Source organism: Leuciscus leuciscus, assembly GCF_965113295.1.
Source record: "Leuciscus leuciscus genome assembly, chromosome: 7".
Classification (NCBI taxonomy): Eukaryota; Metazoa; Chordata; class Actinopteri; order Cypriniformes; family Leuciscidae; genus Leuciscus; species Leuciscus leuciscus.
In genome coordinates this window covers 11736575-11761500 of record NC_138731.1, presented here as the reverse complement: position 1 = coordinate 11761500, position 24926 = coordinate 11736575, and the positions used below count along the sequence as shown (strand labels likewise).

General features: G+C 36.8%; 2 protein-coding genes across 5 annotated transcripts; one reads left to right on the top strand and one right to left on the bottom strand.

Moving 5' to 3' along the window:
- Positions 1-805: 805 nt before the first annotated feature.
- mettl8 (methyltransferase 8, methylcytidine) lies at positions 806-13932 on the bottom strand. 3 transcript variants are annotated; one of them, XM_082176254.1, is made up of 10 exons: positions 13809-13932; positions 12885-13020; positions 8181-8272; positions 7850-8103; positions 7197-7246; positions 5201-5261; positions 4005-4144; positions 2250-2356; positions 1598-1663; positions 806-1495 (listed from the first exon to the last, which is right to left on the bottom strand). In XM_082176254.1, the coding sequence occupies exons 2-10, from the start codon at positions 13004-13006 to the stop codon at positions 1338-1340; spliced, it is 1050 nt and encodes a 349-aa protein (XP_082032380.1). In that variant the 5' UTR covers positions 13007-13020; positions 13809-13932; the 3' UTR covers positions 806-1337. The 3 variants fall into 3 exon arrangements, with proteins under 3 accessions (XP_082032380.1, XP_082032381.1, XP_082032382.1); XM_082176255.1 differs by having other exon boundaries at positions 13798-13928; XM_082176256.1 differs by lacking the exon at positions 13809-13932 and having other exon boundaries at positions 12853-12990.
- On the top strand, positions 13904-24902 carry dcaf17 (ddb1 and cul4 associated factor 17; the record flags this gene model as incomplete). Of its 2 annotated transcripts, XM_082176172.1 has the most annotated exons (14): positions 13904-14050; positions 14898-15001; positions 15102-15192; positions 15272-15408; positions 15554-15632; positions 18950-19039; positions 19404-19511; positions 19602-19707; positions 22620-22762; positions 23088-23197; positions 23410-23497; positions 23710-23790; positions 24263-24418; positions 24510-24902. In XM_082176172.1, the coding sequence occupies 14 exons, from the start codon at positions 13904-13906 to the stop codon at positions 24627-24629; spliced, it is 1560 nt and encodes a 519-aa protein (XP_082032298.1). In that variant the 3' UTR covers positions 24630-24902. The 2 variants fall into 2 exon arrangements, with proteins under 2 accessions (XP_082032298.1, XP_082032299.1); XM_082176173.1 differs by lacking the exon at positions 24510-24902 and having other exon boundaries at positions 23410-23510; positions 24263-24400.
- Between the last annotated feature and the right edge of the window lie 24 nt (positions 24903-24926).

Here is a 24926-nt window from a genome sequence, read left to right as displayed (position 1 = left end):
CATGAAGCTGCTCTCTCTCTCGAAACACTATCGCGATACTTGACACTCATCCCATGGAAATTAGCTGGGGGGAGAGACTTGGGGGCCACTTAGAAATTACTGTCCCATCGGTCTAAACATCATATCCATCACACACATGCTTATGTCTGTGGTGTAAATACACTGCCTGGCCAAAAAAGTCGTTGTTTGGATTTAAATAGGCAGATGCTTAAAAGTCTATGATTGGATCATTATTGCAGTGGTTATTATATTTCTAGCATGTTATATGATTGGCAACAGTTCTTCTAGCCCTAATTGATGGAGTGTGTAGCTTTTCATTTCTTAAACAATCATGTAGGAATGTCAAGTTTCATCAGGCTCAGATTGTGAAAGAATGGTTGGGAGGAGCAGGAAGAATCATTTTCACACATGAATTGGCATTCATTGTAAGTCTTTGGGATGTGCTGGAGGAGACTTTACAGAGGGCTGGACTCTTGCATTGTCAATACAAGATCTTGACCAAAATGTATGCACCTCTTGATGGAAATAACATCACAACATTTATTTCCACTCTTAATAATTTGCCTATTCAAATTGAAACAGCAACTTTTTTGGCCAGGCAATGCAGATGGCTATAAATATCAATCTATAACATAGATTCGCTTCAAATCAGTGTGTAACAAGGTAAAAATGAAAGTACATGCGATCTCATGCAATGCAATTTGTACATGCAATAAATGTATAGGCCTACTGACATTATATACTTATACATCTTATAATTATCATGACTGTGAAGCAAATTTGTGAAATAAATATCAAATAAACATTTTTTAAAATCAAATTTATTTCTTTGGAAACCAATTTGCCATCACAAACATGTAAAACAATAATATTCAATGTACATCTCAAACAATTGTATAAAAAGCCTGAGCAAATACATGTTTAAAGAACAAATAAAATGATTGGCCCTTCAGTGAGAATTAACAGTTTGCTGTAATAACAGTAAAACAGCGTAGACAATATTCTTGAATGAAAAATCAAACACCTTTTGACTTAAATCATATTATTATTTGATGACATGCAATGGTAAAATGGTCTTTCAAACTTTCAGAACTCGTAACGACAATTCACTCAAATATCTAATAATGCAAAGACAATGCATTCATTACAAAATGGGAGCTATTGACAAAGGACAATAGTGGCACATCAGAAGTTAAAAGAAACATAAGGATTGCTTTCTTGATGTTTTTATAGTGTCATCTCCATCATTTACTATACTTGAGGTCTGTCACAAAGGTAATGTCCTTTAAAATCTTGATAAGCCTTTCAGTAGCTGAATTAGTGTAGAGCTCAGTGTGCTAGACAGATGCTGAAATCAGATAAGGCTTCCGGTATTTGCTTTGCATCCACACTCTGTGCATTACCACCTTCTTTCCTCTGTTTACCTGCAGTCTTCTGTCTTCCAAATTCTGAATCTCCTCCAAACCAGCATTAGAAAACAAATGATGAACCTCATCTGTAGAGATCAAGACATTCAGCATGAATAGGTGTTTATGCGAGCCAAAACTGCATGGAATACAAAAATAATATGTACGAAAATCTGCTGAAATGGTTCTACCTTTTGTGAAGAAATACACACAGGTTCCGTCCTGACGAGTATAGAAGTTTTCAGACAAACACTGACCTGTGGAAAGGGGATCAGTGGTCATGCACGGTTATTCAAGAATCGATCACAATCAAGTTTTGATGCCGTTTTGTTAAATCTACGAGAAAAGAAATTAATATTTTTAACATGAATAAAAAAACGTAGGACTGTCAAAATATTAATCTTGTATTTTTTTCATAATTAGAGGCTTAACACATTCAGTTGTTTTTTAAGGAAAGAAAACATAATGTGTTGTATATTGTATTGACGATTTGGAAATCAATTAAAACTGAATCATTGTAGTAATGGACTTTGTAATAATATTAATTACAATGCTGAATTATATCAACTGTGGGTTAAAATGAACATGTTCCTGATATAGTGTAGATAAAAGGGTTCACGAGATAATGCTAATGTGACTGAGCATGAGAGGAAAAAGTGTGTGTATTTACAGTATGTGTGTATGTGCATACCTCCACACAATGAAACTGGTTTAATGTGCATTTTAAATAGAATACAAAGAGGGGTCTCTGTATCAGTGTTTTCAACATTCACAGCTAACACATGACATATTAGGCAATGAAGAGACTGAGCCGGGGTTTAATGAGCCAACAGAGACAATCACCTTTTTTAAATCGCAGTTGTGACAGATCATATCTGCCATAGTCTCTGAACAGCATGATTCCTCCAGGCTTCAGCTGTCCAGCCAAACTCTTCACCACTCCTGGAGCTCTGCTGGAGCAAAGCAGAGCAGTTAAAGGTGTTTTACACAGATTCATATTTAGATAATAACAGAGACGCCATTAGGCTTCCAAATGGCATCACATGAGTTTGAATAGAATGGCAATTTCTCCATATAATTTGCATAGAGACGTTTTTATGGTGCTTTTTTTGAATCCTTTATGAATCTTGACAGCCTGAGTTGCTGTTGTATGTGGAAAAAACTCAGAAATTCTGCTAAATGATGAATTTGGAATGACATGAGGGTGAATAAATGATGACAGAATTAGCATTTTGTTTTTACAATTCTATAAAATTTAGAACTTAAAAACAGATTTAAGGTGGAATTATAATTTGCTATAGAAAATGAATTTACAAACTCACTAACACATGTATTAGAATCACTGGGATGCTATTATTAATATTTTGAATTCATTTTTATTTTAAAGTTTGATTAATTTTGTTGTGTTTTTTGTCATTTTTATTAGTTTTGAAAGTTTTTTATTCATTCCAGTTTTACTTTGAGTTATTTTAGTACATTTAACATCAAATTTGATTTCAAGTAGTATTTTTTAATGATTTTTATGCAAATTCTCATGTAAAAACAGGGATTCCCTGGCAATTGTGTGCACTGTGTTCAATTCCCTGAAATGACGGATCTGATGAGGGGCTGAAGATCTGAGTTTCTAACAGTAAGGTTGTAGATTTAAATCCTATCAGGGTTTATCTATAAGCTATATCACCATGTAACCTTGATTAAGACACTTCAGCTCATGGTTCCTCTAGTCTAGAGGGATTGAACCTGTAATAAGTGCACTGTATAAATAACTCAGACTCAATATTGTGTAGACTATATTTGAGGGAATGTATTAAAAACTCTGTAATTTATCTGTGAATCTGACAAGGGACAAGTAAAATATTAGTTCAACATCTCTGAGTGCAAAGCAAACGTGAAACACTTTGCTAATGCAAACAAAAGAGAAAATATTCTAGTCTATGGTTCTGCGAGCTTCCAATTCAAGCTTCATATGTAAGTGTTTCATGTTTGCACTCAATTCCATTTGCAAAAAGCCATAGATACTCCAGAGCTGTGGTGAAATATGTAAACTGACAATCTCAAACACTCAATGTTCCATAACATTGCTCAAGATTTGAGAGTTTTCCATATCATTACTGTCAAGATCATGTTTATGTTTGAAGATATCATAGATAACTTCTAAAGCTACAACACTGGCTTTAACATAAATAAATAATCATGTTTTGACTTAACCTGCCACATAAATCTATGGACTGGTAAATGTTAAGTTTGTATATTAACGCTAAAAAACTTTTTGAATACTAAAAAAATTTAAGGTGGTTTAATGATAAAATAAAAAAACGTGCTTCTAATGCTGTTCTCATGCTATTTTGAAGTATATTAAATATTTTACAGATATTAAATACACGTTGTGATAGGTGGATTTGGCTGAAGGGTAACAGTGAGGTAAACTGGAAATGTCTGCTATAAGTGAGACAGCAGTAATGGACACTGTGGATACTGGGCATATAAACACTCTAATGTCAGATGCATGCTGGGCAAGTGCGTTACAGTGTTAACATAATGAATGTGTGTGTGTGTGTGTGTGTGTGTGTGTGCGCATGTGTGTGTGACCTTTATTACCGTGCTGGGTGGATGGCAGAGAGCACAAAGACCACCAGAATAATGTCCAAACTCTCAGGGGGGAAGGGAAATGGGGACGTTGGGTCACAAATGTCCCGCACGAATGCGTGACACACCGCAGGGTCATAGTCTGGGTGCTCCTGCAAGGGAAAACGTGCAATTGGCTGAAGTTTTACTGAAGCATTTTTAACGACTGCCTCGTGGACATTTTTTTCATACTAATACAATTAACAAACATTATGAGTTTCATTTATCTGAATATGAAAGCTGTTGACACTTTGGGAATCGCTTTAATCACATTTCAAATAGACTAAATAAAATTACTTTTAGGGTGAATCTCATAATGAAATGTTCAGGTCATATTTCAACCCAGAATCAAAAGGGAAAAAAAAGCTGTATTAAAAAAGCTGTATTAAAATGATCACTAGCATAAATTAAATTCAGCACTACAATGATATATACAACTGTACTTTATATATTGTATACATTACAATTAAATATTTTTTATTCAAAATTAATTATTAAAATATTGAAGAAAATTTCTATACATTTATTTTAAGTTCCATGAATTCCTCTTGGTTTAACACATAGCTGCTTTCTATTTGAAAATGTCATGTAAAATGTAATTAATTAAAATTAATTTTCAGCCTCATTCTCCAGTCTTCAGTGTCACATGATCCTTCAGAAATCATTCTAATATGCTGATTTGCTGCTCAAGAAACATTTATGATTTTTATCAAGTCATATTAAGAGACTCTACTCTGTGGCTCTACTTGGACCAACACCCAAGCAACACGGCTGTGACTTTTGCACAGGCAAACTCAAATTTTCTTCACAAAATGTAAAGATATTAGTTTTTATATTAGAATAAAAATCAAAGCATATATGCAGCACTGCCGCTGCATGCTTGATGTCACTTCCCCCGCCATTCAATATGTTCCGCTGCTGGCATTCGATGAAGGTCTCTGCATACCAAAAAGCATCAAGCACCAGGAGACAGAGCCAAACTCCCACACCACTGATCAGCCGTCACTTATATGGATGGAGAACAGAATATGTTGCCCTCCCCCCATCTTTATCCATTCTCAGAGGCTTTCGCTAATGTGTATCTGGGATGTGTGTGTGGGCTCTGCTTGATGGAAAGGTGGCAGGTGTAATTATGCGCTGAGAAGCAGAGACATGTCACTGTGATTTACCTGGATGAGCTCAACAGCTCGAGATGAGAAGTCACAGCAGTAAAGAAACGCCTTGCTGCCCCTAAAAATACACAAATATGCTTGCTTTTACTTGCTACTCCCAATTAGTGTTTCTATTACTTTTGGATTTTCATCTCCTTATCTGATAACTTAATAAGTATGGGATAATGCAGTCAGCTTTTGCTTTGAGGTCACCCAGTTATGACCTGAACATTTCTGACTGTACAATATTCCGCTTATTACATGGTTACTACACTTATTACATGGAAAACATTGACATACAATACAGATTTGATTACATTACACAAGAACAACTTAAATATTCAAGATATAGTTCCTCACACGAAACTATTGAACGGCTTCAGAAGACAGAGCATGAGATCTACACAACTGTTCAAATGTTTGGGTCAGTGAGATTTTATTAAAATAATGGATTAAATTGATTAAAATTGACAGTAAAACCATTTATAATGTTACCAAAGATTTCTACTTCAAAATAAACCCTGTTCTTTGGAAGTTTCTATTTATCAAATAATCAAGAAAGAAAAAATGTATCATGGTTTTCACCAAAAATCATTAAACAGCACAACTGTAAAAATAATAATAATAAATGCACAAATCAGCAAATCATCATATGTGACCCTGGACCACAAAACCACCAGTCACATGGAGCAATTTTATGAAATTGATATGTATACATCATATGAATGCTGAATAAATAAGATTTCCATTGATGTATGGTTTGTTAGGATAGGACAATATTTGGCCGAGATACAACTATTTGTAAATCTGGAATCTGAGGGTGCAAAAAAATTCGAAACATTGAGAAAATCTCCTTTAAAGTTGTTCATTTATGTTGGCGATTGTGCTGCATTCATTTACATTTACATTTTACATTTAGTCATTTAGCAGACGCCCTTATCCAAAGCGACTTACAAATTAGGACTAAATTCAGCGGGTCATCATAAAGAGGCAAAAGCAACAACAACGCAGGAAGTGCTCAAAATACGAAGTTCAGGTATTATTCAGAGTAGCATAAGCCTGATAAGTGATGTTTCAAAGGGAAAGGAAATTTTTTTTTTTTTTTTTTTTTTTTTTTTTTTTTTCTATAAGGTTAAGTGCTCACGGAAGAGATTGGTTTTCAGCTGTTTTTTGAATGTTGTCAGGGATTCTGCATTCCGGATGAGAGTGGGGAGAGCGTTCCACCAGCATGGAACTGTAAATGAGAATGTTCTGGAAAGTGATTTTGTGGCTTTCTGTGATGGAACCACGAGACGTCGCTCGTTGACCGATCTTAGGTGTCTGGTAGGGATGTAGACTCGTAGGAGTGAGTGAAAGTAGGAGGGAGCTGAGCCTGTGATAGTTCTGTAAGCAAGCGTCAGTGCCTTGAACTTGATGCGAGCAGCTAGAGGTAGCCAGTGCAGAGAGATGAACAGAGGAGTGACGTGGGCCCTCTTGGGCTCGCATTCACTCACAAAAATACATTTGTATATATTTACGGTAGGAAATTTACAAAATATCTTCATGGAACATGATCTTTCCTTAATATCCTAATGATTTTCGGCATAAAAGTAAAATCAATAATTTTGACCCATACAATGTATTGTTGGCTATTGCCACAAATATACCTTTGCGACTTGTGACTGGTTTTGTGATCCTGTGACTGGTTTTGTGATCTAGGGTCACATATTAGAATTATTTCTGAAGGATCACGTGACAATGAAGACTGGAGTAATGCTGCTGAAAATTCAGCTTTGATCACAGAAATAAATAAATAGAAAATTATAATAATAATAATAATTCACAATGTTACAGTTTTTACTATATTTTTAATCAAATAAATGCAGCCTTGGCGAACATAAGAGACTTCTTTCAAAAACGTTTCCAACAACATCTTACTGACCCCAAACCTTTAAATGGTAGTGTAGTTCACAGTGCTTTTCTACATCATTTCTCCTAGTAATAAAAATGAGAAACATAAAGCGGATGCTCTTACCTGATGGTGCTGATGATGGGAAACACACTGTTACCAACACCACAGCCCACCTGCATAAACACACACATCAAAATCACCTAAACTTAAACGCCGACTCACACGAAGAATGATAACGATAGTGCCCACACAACACACACTATCGTTCTGTTATTCTAAGCATGCAGTCTGCTGTTTTAAATGCTCAAGCTCTATAAAGCAGGATGGATTCTGATTGGCTGTCAATGTTTTTAACATTTATCATCTGAAGTGATTCTAATGATACGGTTTCTCACTCGAGCTGAATCTCTGACCATTACCGCCCGCTCCGCAATGTGTGTGTTCCTCTCCCTCCCACACCCGCAAATATTCTGTTACAGCTTGAAGAAATTGTACAACATCACAGAAACATTAGGGCTATGCTAAACGTTCAGAAACATTGCGTTTTATTAAACTGACCATAAGATAAAGTGATGCTGGCACCACAAATGACAAACACATTCGGCCAGCTTTTTATTAGCCTTATAAAACTCTATCAGCTGTTAAAACAGAACATCAGAACTAGTTATCGTTATGGCCCTTGGTGTGAATGAGCCTTCCTAAATGATTTAAAACATCAGAAATGATTATTTGGTAATAAAGAACTAGTTTTTTGCGTGTCTGAATGGCGGTAACACCTCTAGTATCCTAAAAGCAGCATGTTGTCCAGGGAATGTGTCCGTTTCACTGGTTAATGTGCTGGAACTGCAGGGCTGGGGCTTTTCTCCGTTCCCAGACTCTGTTCCCAGACTTCCCGTATACATCCCTGCAGCGTCTGGAGGGAGAAGCTCTGGGAACTCAGTGAAGAGCCAATTCCGGTTTCTGAAGAACTTGCTCTGGTGCATCTCATAAAATCGGTCCCAATATTTATGAGCTTCTCTGTCATATTTTGCTGATGGGAGAGAAAACAACACGGAATCAAAACTAGAAAAACTAGCTGGCAACCACTAATTAGTTTTGAATACTTACATTGCTCTTCTTCAGGAATCTTCTCTTTCGAGTTCTCCTCTGCTTTCTGCTGGGCTTTCTCTCTCTCTTCTTCAGTCCACTGCACATGATCCCTGAGGCACAGCACACAGTATGAACATTCATTTCACTCAATTGTTCTTTTTCAGTTCTTGCAAATTTGATTAAACTTTGATTAAAGGGATAGTTCCCCCAAAAATGAAAATTCTGTCATCATTTACTCACCTGATGTCATTCCAAACCCCTAAGACTTCCGGTCATCTTCAGAACACAAATGAAGATCTGAGAGCTTTCTGTCCCTCCATTGACAGCTACACATCTACCACTTTGACGCTTCAACACATTCATAAAGAGATCTTAAAAATAATCCATATGAATTGAGCGGTTTAGTCCAGATTTTCTTATGAGACTCGATCGCTTTATATGATGAACAGATTTAATTTAGGCTTTTACCCACATTTAAACATTCATCAACACATCAGATCTGGTAAATGGAAGCTCAAGCATGTTTGCTTGACGTGTGAGAACCAATGAGGTTCATTCTCGTGTTACGCAGCACGTTTGAGCTTCAGCAAGAACCAATGAGGTTCATTCTACAGGGTGGGCCATTTATATGGATACACCGCAACAACATGGGAATGGCTGGTGAAACCAAAGTCCCGTTTGTGGCACACCAGTACATGTGAGGGGGCAAACTCCTCAAGATGGGTGGTGACCATGACATATACTAATGTGCCACAAACAGGACCTCAATATCACCAACCACTCCCATGCCACCACGGTGTATCCATATAAATGGCCCACCCTGTAGTGTTACGCAGCACGTTTGAGCTTCAGCAAGAACCAATGAGGTTCATTCTCGTGTTACGCAGCACGTTTGAGCTTCAGCAAGAACCAATGAGGTTCATTCTCGTGTTACGCAGCACGTTTGAGCTTCTGCAAGAACCAATGAGGTTCATTCTCGTGTTACGCAGCACGTTTGAGCTTCTGCAAGAACCAATGAGGTTCATTCTCGTGTTACGCGGCACGTTTGAGCTTCTGCAAGAACCAATGAGGTTCATTCTCGTGTTACGCAGCGCATTTGAGCTTCAGCAAGAACCAATGAGGTTCATTCTAGTGTTACGCAGCACGTTTGAGCTTCTGCAAGAACCAATGAGGTTCATTCTCGTGTTACGCAGCACGTTTGAGCTTCTGCAAGAACCAATGAGGTTCATTCTCGTGTTACGCAGCACGTTTGAGCTTCTGCAAGAACCAATGAGGTTCATTCTCGTGTTACGCAGCACGTTTGAGCTTCTGCAAGAACCAATGAGGTTCATTCTCGTGTTACGCGGCACGTTTGAGCTTCAGCAAGAACCAATGAGGTTCATTCTCGTGTTACGCAGCACGTTTGAGCTTCTGCAAGAACCAATGAGGTTCATTCTCGTGTTACGCAGCATTTTTGAGCTTCAGCAAGAAGGTTCGGTTGAGCTTCTGCTTATGTTCGCTGATAAATGTTTCTGTGAATAAAAGCAAAAATTAAATCTGTTTATCATATAAAGTGATCGAGTCTCTTTAGAAAATGTGGAATAAACTGCTCAGTTCATATGGATTAGTGTTACGATCTCTTTATGCACTTTATGAAGCTGTCAATGGAGGGATAGAAATTGCTCAGATTTGATTAAAAATATCTTGATTTATGTAACGAAGATGAAAGAAAGTCTTACAGGTTTGGAACAACATGATGGTGAGTAATTAATGACAGAATTTTCCATTTTTGTGTGAATTAACCCTTTAAGCATTAATCTGCTGGGCAATAAATGCAAACAATAGAATCCTTTTAATGTGGGATTATTTTCTAAACAAAATAATTATATAACGCTTTACACAATACAGATTGTTCACAGCAGCTTTACAGTGATAATACGAAATGAAAGTAACAGAGATTGTTTTGGCTTTACAGCAGCTCTAGAATAAAGTTATTGTCCAGCTAAAGTTAGTTTTGATTGATTCACTTCCATTGCAAAGATCATTAGTTATTAACTTAGGGGCCGCTTACACGACACCCTTTTCTAACAGAAAACCCTTAACACACTCCGGCCCGCTTATTCGCACAACAACAGTGCCTGGTGGCTCAAGAACGCAAACCTTGAAATAGGTTCCAAGGGTCAAGCCTTGAAAATTTTAGAAAAAAGTTATCATCTTCGCGTAAACTTCAAAAACGTGAATCTGTGAAAACGCTGACGGCGTACACATGCGTATTACGTGTTTAGTCTATAGGAATGTACGTTTGAATTTTAATGTGCGCAGGCATGTAGTCTTTCTTTACAAATTGACCTCAACAAATTAATTGTCTGGCCTTAAAAATGTATAATACAGAATCTTTTATCGCTTCTGCGTATCCATGTGAAATGGAAATATTTTGACAACGTTTATCTGTACAGAGGGAAAGGAAAGGAGAAGGAGGCCTTCACAGGGGAGAGTCTAGTTGACACTTTAGGAAGGCGTTGCCGTCGTGTCCAGGAGCAGGTCCTTCATCAGATCTGGATACGGCCAGGATACGGCAGACTGCGGTAAATCTCGGGATAAACAGCGAGACTAATATTAGCGTAGACGCCATGTTTCTTATGATGTAACGAGTACATCAGGATTCATGGGGAGTGTTCCCGCTTCCGGCTGACCTAATCTATGCAGCCTAACATTGAATTATAGAAGTTTATAATGTGTTATGTGTATGCTAGATCAAAGAGATGTGTTTTTAGTCTAGATTTGAACTGACAGAGTGTGTCTGCTTCCCGGACATTGTTAGGAAGACTGTTCCAAAGTTTTGGTGCTAAATAGGAGAAGGATCTTCCGCCAGCAGTCGATTTTGATATTCTAGGTATTATCAACTGGCCGGAATTTTGAGATCGCAATAGATGTGAAGGACTATAATGCGTTAAGAGCTCGCTCAATTACTGGGGAGCTAAACCATTTAGTGCTTTGTAAGTAATCAGCAATATTTTTTAATATGTATACGATGTTTAATAGGGAGCCAATGCAGTGTTGACAGAACTGGGCTAATATAGTCATACTTCCTGGTTCTGGTAAGAACTCGAGCTGCTGCGTTTTGGACCAGCTGTAGTTTGTTTATTAAGCGTGCAGGGCAACCACCCAGTAGAGCATTACAATAATCTAGCCTTGAGGTCATGAACGCATTAACTAATGTTTGCGCATTTGTCAATGAGAGCATATTACGTCATTTAGATATATTTTTAGGATGGAAAAATGCGGTTTTACAGATACTAGACACGTGACTTTCAAATGAAAGATTGGTATCAAAGAGCACACCCAGGTTCCTAACCGACGACTTGACAGAGCAGCCATCAAGTGTTAGACAGTATTCTAAGTTATTATGTGAGGACGTTTTTTGTCCAATAATTAGAAACTCTGTTTGTTTGTTTTTCAGAATTAAGCAGTAGGAAATTACTAGTCATCCAGTTTTTTATATCAGCTATGCATTCCGTTAATTTTGTGAATTGGTAAGTTTCATCAGGGCGTGAAGAAATATAGAGCTGAGTATCATCGGCATAACAGTGAAAACTAATGCCATGCTTCCTAATGATATCTCCCAAGGGTAGCAGGTACAGAGTGAACAGCGAATAGTGTCATTATTCAGCTCAATTCAGTTCAAGTTTTGTTTTCGTCCAGAAGTATTAGTGCAGTCAAATCAATAATATTACTATTGAATATAATGCATCTTTTAACCCCCAACTAAGTCAATCAGTACATATTATTAATCTCATTACTTAAATAAATGAAAGCTTGAATTATCTGTTGAAGTTCTTAATTTTTGGTACATTTATAGATGTAGATAGTTTATAGATAACGCAACCCAAGGAGGAGGGCTTCCTCAGCCGCATCTTAGTTCCTCCAAGGTTCCTTCCTTTCAGGTTTATGTATGTATTTATGTGCCAAGTGTTATCATTGGCTTGATCACTGAGGAGCTGTATCTTTTTTTTTTTCTACATTTCTATAAAGCTGTGTTGGTGCTGCTTAATTTTTTTTTGGAAACTGTGGTACTTTTTTCAGGATTCATTGATGAATAAAAAAGTACAGCATTTATTCAAAATAGAATTATTTTCTAACAATATAAATCTTTACTAACACTCTCTATCAATTTAACACATCCTTGCTGAATAAAAGTATTAATTTCTTTCAAAAAAAAGAAAGAAAAAAAATTACTGACCCCAACATTTTTAAAGGTAGTGTATAATTACATTGACATTGACAATAAATCAGCATATTAGAATGATTTCTGAAGAATCATGTGACACTGAAGACTGGAGTAATGGCAGATGGAAATTCAGCTTTGCATCACAGAAATAAATTATATTTTAAAGTATATTCAAATAGAAATTGTAATAATATTTCACAATATTACGTTTTTTTCTGTATTTTTTATTAAATAAATGCAGGCTTGATGAGCAGAAGAGACTTCTTTCAAAAACATAAAAAATATGAATGCTTTCAAACTTTTGACCGGTGTATATATATACAGTATATGTATATATACTTATAATAATAGTCCTGCAGATGTCCCACTGCTTTTACTTCATTTTATGTCAATCATCTTATGTCTTCCTTGGTAAAATACCTTTGTGGTACCAGATCAGATCACAATACCATGGTACTAAATGAGTACCATGCCAGTTCTCACATTCACAAGACTCAAGCATCTGTAGACTGTACCACATGTTATGCTGAAAGATGTCATCGGGGTCAGTGAGGATTCTTCCTCCTAACGGGACAGGTGGTCTTCCTCCACTGTACAGCCTCACAGCACAGACGGTCAGCTTCACAAACCTCCTCATTTCTCCATGCTCATCTGAGAACAGCAATTAATGACGGTCATTACCAATCAAACACACTGTCGCCCGGTTTCACAGACGAGGCTTAAGCCTAGTCCCAGACTAAAATGCATGTTGGAGCTGTTTTAACTGAAATCAACTTGCACTGATAGCCTATATCTTAATATGTCAGTGCCATTGTTTTGTCTTAAGATGCACACCAGTAATGTTTTTTTCTAAGGCAAATTTATAAAAGCTACTTAAATGTCCCAATTGAGCTAAGGCCTAATCCTGGCTCAATCTAAATCCTGTCTGTGAAACCAGGCCTTTATCTACTATACTGAATCTGATGTGAAGCATTAAACTACATTTCCCAGATAGCAACAGCGACGATGCGCCTTGAGATGACGTACACCCGGAAGTTTTTGTAAACACATGTGAGCAGAGTGTAGGCTGATTACAATGTCAAGCAACCAAAAAATGTCCACTAGAAGCAGACAACTGTAAGATTTTATACGAATGTATTCTATGATTTTGCAACGTTTTGGAAACGGACGATATGAGGATTTCTGTAAACAATTGCAATGTTAGCTTAGTGCCAAAATGTCTCACGAAAATACACCATAACTTTAACAATAGCGAAATGAAGAAATGTATTTGGGGATATTTTACTATTTAAGTCATAGGAAGCAGATGCTCTTCGGTATATTAGCTAACGTTAACTGTTGTGGTTTAGATATAACTTTCAGCAACGCTATATAATTATATAGCAAGCAGAGTCTGCGAATAAAAAAAAGACAGAGAGTTGACTTTACCCAGCACTTACTTAGATGCAATTCTGAAGATTATTCCGCTTAGTTTTGTGGTAGTCAGTGCATTTTATTTGAATGGTGTGAGTAGTGTCGTCGCTCGTCGTTCCCCATGTGCGCGCTCTCGTCCCCGTGCGCGCCCCGCACTAGTAAGAACAGCTGTGCTGCCCTGACTTCAAGATCCCGATCCCGTGGATCCAATGATCCTGGCAGATTACTGGGAGCAAACCTTAAGATCCTGAGGAACATCATTCTCCAAGTAAGTATTGCTGTGTTTGATACTGGGGGGTTTATTTTCTTATTAGTCTGATTAAAATGTACAGTGCCAGTCTCTTATGCTCGCCAAGCCTGCATGTAAAATAATGGTTTTCTATAGTAATATATTTTACAATATAATTTATTTCTATGATCAAAGCTGAATTTTCAGCATCATTACTCCAAGTCTTCAGTGTCACATGATCCTTCAGAAATCATTCTAATATGATGATTTAGTATCAATGTTGGAAACTGGTTGGTGCTGCTTAATAATTTTTTGGAACATGTGGTGCTTCTTTCAGAATTCATTGAAGAATAACAAGTAAAAAAGAACAGCATTTATTCAAAATAGATATCTTTTCTAACAATATAAAGCTTTATTATCACTTTTGATCAACACATCCTTGTTGAATAAAAGTATGAATTTATTTTTAAAAAGATTTCAATTTAAAAATAAATGTAATTTTACTTTTTATTCATCAATGAATTCTGAAAAAATTAAATAAAATAAGCAGCCCAACTGTTTCCAAATATGATGGAGCAAATCATCATATTAGAATGATTTCTGAAGGATCATGTGACACTGAAGACTGGAGTAATGATGCTGAAAATTCAGCTTTGCATCACAGAAATAAATTATATTTGAAAGTATTTTCAAATAGAAAACCATTATTTTAAATTGTAAGAATATTTCACAATATTACTGTTTTTCTGTATTTTTGATCAAATAAATGCAGGCTTGATGAGCATTAGAGACTTCTTTCAAAAATAATTAAAATAGCAATATTTTCAAACTTTTTACCTATTTTTTAATAGGTTTTAATTCATTAAAGTATGTCATGACTTTATAGGATGACACAGAATTCGTAAAGGTTTGGAGCAAGACTTCCAAGTCCCTCATCTCTTATGAAAGTGGACGGATATACTTTGAGAATTACAGGTGTTGTTATTGCAGGTAAACTATCTGATTTTATTAGGTTAAGATACTTAGGAAAAGTATGTTTTCCCAAAATATGACATCTGTTAATATGGCTCCAATGTATTACAAATCACAGCCTTTTGCCCGAGCCAGAACAGCTGTACGAGCTCCCCAAAACTCCCAAAACTGAGAAGATTGAAGACGCATTGTTGTGCCAGTGTCCTCTAGTAAGTCTGATCATCTGCTGCAAGTCATTCATTTGCATATTACTTTCTGTGTAATTGATTTTTTGTTTGTTTTTTGCAGGACAATGTTCTACCAAATGCTTCAGAGCAGAAATCCTGTCTGTTGGCTCTGACAGCTCATAACTGGTTACTTCGGCTCTCGGCTGACACTGGAGGAACGCTACAGAGGGTCTACCTCTCCTCGCATTTCAAATTCAGGTGCTGACATTTCTTTGAGTGCTAATAATTTGGAAATAATAACTAGCTGCATGTTACAGTACATTTTCTGGCAAAAGCAGCAATCTCATTAATATAACATCTGAAATGAAGTGTTTTTGTTGTGCTAATATGAGTTTGTTAACAGATCTTTAGGTTGGGACTCCTCGCAGGAGACATTTTATGTCAAATCCATTCAGAGCAAACAGACGACTCTGCAAAGACAGGTCAGACTCCACTGAGGCTCATATCTGTGTTGCATGTATTTGCATGCACAGCCATTCATAAATCCTCTTTTTAGGTGTAGGTGATCCGGGGTCTGTTTGCCTACTCTTTTATAGGGGACAAAATATCGATAGGGCAAAATATCGTTGTCCTTCCCCATGCGATATGATAATCCATATGCCAAATATCGATATTTTAATTTTAATTAAATAGATTCCCAGCATCACTACTTCATGGCTCCTCGAGGTGGCGCTCAACACATGAATAAGGAAAATCTGAACATAAGTTAACCTAATGCTAATGCTGGGTACACACCAAAAGATAATCGGGCTGATTTTGGGCCGATTTCTCCCCTTCCGACAATCCTAGCTATGTCCCGATTATCTTGATGGTTTAACAGATTATTTGATCAGATTTTCCCTTGGTGTGAGGTGTGTTAAGAGTGTCCGAACCTGCTCGGAAAAACATGTTTAATATTTACGATCAGAAATCCTGATGTGTGGGGGGAACCCCGAGGACAAACACGCGCACGCTCTGGAGATTATCACGTGAAACGAAACAATATCCAATCAGAAAGCGAGATGATGGAAGACACGGTCATTCTCACACACACACACACACACACACACACACACACACACACACACACACACACACACACACACACACACACACACACACACACACACACACACACACACACACACACACACTTGCAGGAAGCTTAATGTTAAGATTTAGTATTCATAAGTGTAAATTTCGAGGAAACAAGCCTTTGTTTTTCATTTTAAGAGCAGAAAATTTACAATACCTAAACACAATATTGGGTTTGAAAAATAAGAAAGCTGCAAAGTGCGTTTCAATCTGTAAACATTTTCAAATTTTTGTTTAACTTTTAAGTTTGTCACTGTTTATGTATATGTCTTTTTATGTTTGTTTATCGGCTTTACTCTTTGTACCCCCCTGACTGTAATTGTATAATTCTTAAAATCAATAAAAAAAAAAAGCAAAAAAAAAAAAAAGCTGAGTGTTAAGGGTTCAGTGAGGTTCTATAGACTAGAGGGATTAAATAACTTTTTCTAAAGAGACAATAAATCCAATAAAGAATAAATAAAGACAATAAAGAATGAATATATTTCTGTATAAAAGGTTATATATAATGGTAGGTACAATGGTTTTTTCACGTGAATTTTCTGTGAAAATCATTCCAAACACTATCGCAATTTCTTCCTGCATATCGTCCGTCATGCTTATTCTGAAGTGTCACGATATTTTGCGAGATTTCCTGTGTTCATAGTCGAGACTCTGGTTGAAAATCTGTTTGTGTGTGGTGTGCTGTCTTTGTCACATCACGGCACACCACACACTATAGGAGCAAAACCCTTAAATCTAGGATTTTTTGTCCTCATGTTTGTGGTCTGTCACATTTTGAAAATCTTATAAGATGTAAAAAATCTTTTGGTGTGTACCCAGCATTAGAAAGAGAGGTTTTTAACGGGATGGCGGACAGCAGTGTGAGTAAAATTATTAGGGATGCACCGATATTAACATTTTGGCCAATACCGATTCTTTAATTCTTTAAATTTGAAAGCCGAGAACCGATATATTGTCCGATAAATCTAAATCCACATTTTAAAATAATTTTTGAGAGCCTGATTACAAAAACAAAAGTCCCCCAAATTTAAAAGCCATCATTCTCATTATAATTGTATGTAGCATATGGCAGAACATTTTGCACTTAACTGAATTTTCCTTTTTTGAAGTGATTCCAATCATATTTCAAGCAATTCAGAATCATCATGGCGAACATAGCGCATCTGACGTGTCTCATCTGAAGGAAATAATCCATTATTTATCAGCTTAAATATACTGGCCAAATATTCTTATCGGGCGGATAATGATAATGTTACAAATGAACATATATCGGCCGATACCGATATGGTGGCCAATATATCGTGCACCCCTAAAAATAATAGATGCCCCAAAGTCTGGAGATCCTGCACTTAACCTTTTCACTGGCATTTTGTTTTCAAGGGTAGACAGGTAGAGTGATGTATCATTGTAGGATTGTATACCAATAAATTGATTATCGCAGAATTGCTGTATCGTGATATTATCGGTATCGTGAGCCATGTATCGTGTATCGTATCGCGAGGTACCCTGTGTCTCCCACCCCCACTCTTTTATGAGTACTGTGAATTCGGACATACTTTTGTCACATACTGTTTTTCGCCTACTATATATTAGGGAAGTATGCAAATTATTTCACATTTTGGATATAATTTCCTCCTAATTTTCCTCATAGATAGGGCAGCTGGTGAGAAAGTGTTGCCCTGTCTCAACATCTTCTTGGCTACAGTATGGGCAGATCCGGTGTTCACAAAAATCGCTGCAAAAGATGCTTTCCAACAGGTTTTATCGTAGTTTTTGTCCAACTCCATTGACTTGTATTGGATGAAAAACTACGATAAAACCTGTTGGAAAGCATCTTTTGCAGCGATTTTTGTGTGAGCATATCAGTGAACACCCCTGACCACTCGGTGAGTTTCACGTCTTTGTACCACAGAAACCGAAAATTCTCGGGTCAGCAGCATTTGTCCAAATTTCAATCTTAACCGTTGTATTTCATCAGAAACGATCTGAAAACAGGGCTTTAAGTGTAAAATACCGAACTTGTCCTTTAAAACCATGCAAATATAGCAGGTAGCATATATTGTCAGAACACCGGATCTGCCCATACTGTAGCCAAGAAGATGTTGAGACAGGGCAACACTTTCTCACCAGCTGCCCTATCTATGAGGAAAATTAGGAGGAAATTATATCCAAAATGTGAAATAATTTGCATACTTCCCTAATATATAGTAGGCGAAAAACAGTATGTGACAAAAGTATGTCTGAATTCACAGTACTCATAAAAGAGTGGGGGTGGGAGACACAGGGTACCTCGCGATACGATACACGATACATGGCTCACGATACCGATAATATCACGATACAGCAATTCTGCGATAATCAATTTATTGCTATACAATCCTACAATGATACATCACTCTACCTGTCTACCCTTGAAAACAAATACCCTTGACAAAAAATACCGAACTTGTCCTTTAAGGGTAGAATAAGGGCTTGGACCAAATAACATTCAAGTTTACTTTGTTTTTCTGTTTTCTGTTGTTTGCAGCTTCAGGACCATCTGAATGAGGGTACTTTTTTCAATGGTTATTTCATGTTTCTCTCTCTCTCTCTCTCTCTCTCTCTCTCTCTCTCTCTCTCTCTCTCTCTCTCTCTCTCTCTCTCTCTCTCTCTCTCTCTCTCTCAGGCTGGTGTTGATAATAACATCCTCATGCGTGTGGCCGTATTTCAAGTCTTTCCACTGGAGCTTGTAGGAATGCTGGAGATAAATAAAAAAGTAATATCTGCATAAGTACATTCATTTAAATCTATTTTTGTTGTAATGGAATGTCATACATTTTTATAAATTATCTTTTTAATTCATTTATTTCAATTTAGCTCCACTTATGCAACATATTTTAGTGAAACCTGTGGATTTCAGAACGAGATATTAGTTTCGATAAGTAGTATTTTAATCTATTGTCTATTTTTATTATTGAAATATATTCAAATGAGCATTGTCAAATGAATGAGTCAATATAAAAGATGTTCCGTTATGTTGTTGTGTTACATTGTGTTATGTTACGTTACGTTGTGTTACGTTATGTTACGTCATGTTATGTTATGTTACGTCATGTTACTGTATGTTATGTTATGTTCAGGTCTTTGGTAAGACGGTGGTGGATGTGCTGCTGTCACAGGGAGTCTTAGCTGTATCACACAGCTCAAAACATGTCAAACTTTACAGTTTTGAGTATATAGTTAATAAGGTAATTGAAACATAATTCCTTTTTGTGATTGTTTGGTTTATTTGCCCTGTATGTTTTATCGTCATTCCATATGTGTTCTTTTCTCTTCAGTATAGAATTGAGAAATTGGCTCTGGGACAGCAGTGTGAGATTAATGGTGGAAAAGGAATTGTGGGAGAGGCTCCATATGGTATCCCGGTCAACTTTCACATTCATGGTGGGTGACTGATATTTTATATACAGTAAAAAAAAATGTTTTTAAATAACTGCCTTATTTCCCTCAATTTTTGCTCTAAAAAGTGGATAAAGTGTTGATTCATTATTTATTTTTTTAAACAAAATGTATCTAGGATTTCTATGTATACAAATATTATTTTTGTCTCTTTAGATTTTTCGGTGACATTCTTGACAGGGTTTGTGAGATTCAGACAAATGTTTAAAAATGTGTCAATTAAAATGGCATAATCTATTTAGGTGAAACTGTTAAAGTTATTGCAAAGTCATGCAGTTATTTTCACCATTAGTTATTTTACATTCAGGACCTCGTGCCTCATGTGTGATGGAATATTTTGTTCCCATTATGTTGAAAACACAGTGCAATCTCTCACTCTGACAGTCCAGGGTCATAACATGAGCCTACAAAACACCTTTTCTTACCACTGAGCTCATAACATCGAGACCCATCTGCGTCATCTTCTCAGTTCTCGCGCGTGCGTCGCGGCGCTTTCGTGAACTCACGTCAGAGAGACCTCAGAAGAAAATGAATAGTTGAATAAAGTTGTTATTTTTGTTTGTTTTTGCACACAAAAAGGATCCTTGTCGCTTGATAAACTTAAGGTTGAGCCACTGTAGTCACGTGGAGTATTTTAACAATGTCTTTACTAACTTTTCTGGGCCGGCAGAATGAAGTTACCTAGAAGCCTATGGAGGAGTGATCCAGCTCTCAGATTTCATCAAAAATATCTTAATTTGTGTTCCGAAGATGAACGAAAGTCTTACGGGGATGGAACAACATGAGGGTAATTACTGTAATTACTGACAGAATTTTCATTTTTGGGTGAACTATCCCTTTAAGGTCCCACCGCAACATTTCATTTGGTTTGAGGTTTGGGTTTTGACTGGACCGGTGCATTCTGTTGTAGATTTGCTGGTGTGCTTTGTGTCATTGTCCTGATGCATGACCCAATATCGGCCTGATTCAGCTGTCGGACAGATGGCCTCACATCTGTCTCTAGAACACTTTGGTATGCAGAGGAGTTCATGGCTTACTCAATGACTGCAAGATGCCCAGGTCAGGTGGCTGCAAAACAAGCCCAAGTCATCAGCCCTCCACCACCATGCTTGACCGTTGGAAAAAAGGACATTGGTCCAGAAGTCTTGTTGTTTGTTCAAATGCAACTTTGCAAACCTAAGCCATTCTGCCATGTTCTTTTTAGAGAGAAGAAGCTTTCTCCTTGCAACCCTTCAAAACATGCCATACTTACCCTGTCTTTTTCTAATTGTACTGTCATTAACTTTAACATTTAACATGTAAACTGAGGCCTGTAGAGTTTGAGATGTAGCTCTTGGGTGTTTTTTGCGATTTCTCTGAGCAGTGCACGCTCTTGACCTTGGGGTGAATTTGCTGGGACGTCCACTCCTGGGAAGATTGGCAACTGTCTTGAATGTTTTCCACTTATGAATAATCTTCCTCGCTGTTGAATGATGGACTTCAAATTGTTTGGAAATGGCCGTATAACCCTTGTCAGATTGATGGCTGCAACAATTACTTATCTAAGATAATTGCCGATGTCTTTGGCATTGTGTTAGCACACACCTGAATGCTCCAGACCAGCAAACTGCCAAAACTTCTGCTTTTTTAGAGGTGATCATCTTTGCTGATGATCAATTAATGATCAAAGATATTTGATAAGCAGTGTCTTAACTGAAAGCAGCTTGCACTGACTTATCTTGTCAGTGAATTTGTGAAAATATGTCAAGTGTCATTATTCGGTCTCGAGATTCACACCAGTATGTTTTTTTCTAAGGCATGTTTATAAAAGCTACTTTAATGTCCTAATTGAACTGAAGCCTAATCCTGGCTTAATCTAAGCCCTGTCTGTGAAACCAGGCCATAAAGTAATGTTTTACACAGGCTCAGTTTTGTCATATACAGTCATGTGAAAAAGAAAGGACACTATTGAATTATATGGTTTTATGTATCAGGACAAAATAAAAACCTTTAGCAGGTCTTAAAATTAGGTAAATACAACCTCAGATGAACAACAACACATGACATACTACACTGTGTCATTATTTATTTAACTAAAACTAGGCCAAAATCGAAAAGCCATGTGTGACAAACTAAGTACACCCATACTGCTTCCATAGGAATTAAGAGGGTTAGTAGCAGTCAGACACTGCTTATCAAATATCTTTGATCATTAATTGATCATCAGCAAGCATGACCACCTCTATAAAAGCATAGCTACAGGCTTAAGCCTTGAAACCAGGCATAGATCACTTTTATCTATGGAATATTTTGCAGTAAAATGATCCAGTTACTTTCTTAGGCTTTTTGGTGACCAATCATGGTCATTCCAATAAGAAATCTGCTTGAAAAGGCTGTTCTTCATTTTTCTAAATATCCAATGATTTTTCTCCTTATTTGTCATTAGCCACCTCTGTAATAACTAGGAAACATTACTGAAAAAAGTTGCAGACAGTTGAAGTGTGTAAGAGTTTCTGAGGAAATTTAGAATTATTGGAATTACTATGAGGAATTTCACAGTTTTAGCTTTTGAGAGAAGCTTTTGAGTTTTACCAGTTTTCATAGTGTAGAAAGTATCTTAAATATATATGATAATATTGTAAATCAGGAAACTTGTAGAGTAAATGAGTATATGAAATGGAAAGACTTACAAGATGCAATTATGAGGAAAAATGTATTCTCGTCCAGCGTCACCTATCGTACAGGTGTGGATTAGCCAAAGCCGATCAATTGTTTCGAGTTAGGTGTGAAAGCACTGTTCGCCCGTGATTCGCTTCACTTTATACGCTCTCAGTGTGAAAGGGCCTTAAGACTACTTTAAAAAAAAAAAATTATAGGTGACAAAATTGAACACCAGTTGTCAACACTTCTCTCTACAGAGTGTCCTCCCGTATTGTTTGAGATGTCATACTTTGAGAACGGGGTTCAGATCGGAGGTCATCCCTGGCACTACATCTACACCCCCAACCATAAGAGACACAGAGGAACCCATCATATCTGCTCCATCACTGACGGAGAGCTGGTGATTACTCTGATTCATACACATGTTCATAGTCCTATGCAGAACAATCCTGTACATGCAGTGAGAGTGAATGTGTGTAACCTTTATGTTGCATTTAGGTTGAAATTATTATCTATTATGGTGGACATATTAAACTTTTAGAGCAAGACAAGACAAATAGTATTAGGTTTATCTGATAATTATATTACTTATAGAATTACACAGTAAATTAAGACTTTGGTTCTAAGAAAAAGAACACTTATGTTCAATAATTGGCACAAGCGTCATTTAATTTAAGCTGTTTTTCTTTGTTATGTGTCTATATAATCCAATGATCTGTCATCAGGCTAAGAGCGGTGTTCAGGACATGAAATGTGACTCTCTGGAAGCAGACTGGATCTTTTTTCACCCAGATGATTCGGGCCGAATTGTTCATGCAGGACCCAGCGCAATAAAGTGAGCATGATTATTATTATATATGGCAAAAGAGAGACAAAGTTGCACATTAAATATGCGTATGTAACAGGAATCTTATTATAAACAGTGTCACACTTGGACAATGATAAACAAGTGAATGAGGATCCGTGACTTTGAACATTGTGCCATAGGAATAATGTGGATGAACCACTTTTCTCTATAATTGCTGTTTTTAATTTTCTCTGTTACAGTGTTCTGAAGATCATGGCTGAAACTGGATGTGACCGGAAGTGTGAGATAGTCACGGACTTCTCCATCACCGCTGCTCGTGACAATAGTGTAATTGTTGTCTGTGGGTTCATTACCAGCTGTAGTTGCAACAGAATATTATTGACATTTTGATACTATAGTTTTTTAACCGACAATCGATTTTGTCACCATCAGACTCACTCAGCAGAAATACCAGCTGATATTTATTGTAAAAGAAGATCAATACTGCATAGAAGGCTCTTTTTTGGGTGGTTTGTAAACAAGGTTCTTCATGCCCACAGGCACCTCAGGTGATTGTGACCTCTTCTGGTCGTACAGTGAAAAGGAGATTCCAGTTGTTAGATGATGACCCTGCACAAGAGGTACAGCCGACCACCTGCCCACACACACTCTAAGACCCTGTTTACTCCTGCTATTAAGATGCGCCAAACATGAGCCAAAAACATTTTCTGGCTTTTCTCAGTCTAAAAGGCACCAACTTCTAAAATAATTTCACATTTCTACAACATAAATGACCCAATTTAAATACACATTCATCTTTCCAGCGGTGAATATCCCTTTAAGAACTGTTCACTGAAAGGTTCTTGGGGAACCCAACATTGTTCTTGTGTGGCATCAATATGAAAACCCCCTTTATTTTTAAGAGTGTATAAGGGTTTAAACTTGATGGGGAGTAAATGATGACATAATTCTCAATCATCTGATTGGAACCTTAATTGTTAAATAATATAGTGGAAGAATGAATGCTGATATATGGTAGGTTTTATTGTCACATGATACTGATAGGTCTGGTGTACTGATGGGTCTGGTGTACTGATGTAAGGCCTTATCTAGACTTTCAGGATGGTGAAGTATGAAGATGAACTTGATCTGCTGGCTGTGATAGACACCACTCACGCTGAAGATGAAGGACAAGCCCATCTTCGTCTACATGACAATAAGACAGGGATTTTAATGAAGAGAGTTCCTCTAAAAGAGCCATGGGATGTGGTATGACATTTAAATTAATGTTTTTTTTGTTTTGTTTTATATCATTCACTCCATTTGTCATAACCTAACATCCTCTGTGTTTGTTTTTCAGACCTACAGTCATGAAGTGTACTTTGATAGAGACACGATTATTCATATTGTCCAGGAGAAAAATAACACCTTCTGCTGCCATGTTTATAAAATGAAGAGGAGACCTTCAGATGATCCATAAGCACATTTCATATTCTATATGAAATGTGTACTAATGTACTGGACTGTAGTGCAAAAAAACAATGTATTTGTATATCTGGTACTGTATTATAATGGGTTTATTTTGTGCACTTTTGACATCTTATGAACAGAAAACATTTGTTTTTAAATAGATGGATATTGCACACTATCATTTGGACTGGAAAAAAATAATACTTTTCTACACTTTTCTATTCAGTTATTTTATTAAAACATTTACTTGTAACTTTATAATTAAAGACCAGTTTGTGACATATATGCTCTTGTCATCATTATGAAA

Excerpts from the sequence above, each read along its gene's own strand:
- mettl8 (XM_082176254.1), bottom strand. The coding sequence starts at position 13,006 with ATGAGGAGGTTTGTGAAGCTGACCGTCTGTGCTGTGAGGCTGTACAGT. Across the intron at positions 8,104-8,180 it reads GATTCCTGAAGAAGAGCAAT|CAAAATATGACAGAGAAGCT; the intron begins GTAAGTATTCAA and ends CTCTCCCATCAG. Across the intron at positions 5,262-7,196 it reads CCCATCATCAGCACCATCAG|GGGCAGCAAGGCGTTTCTTT; the intron begins GTAAGAGCATCC and ends GTGTATTTTTAG.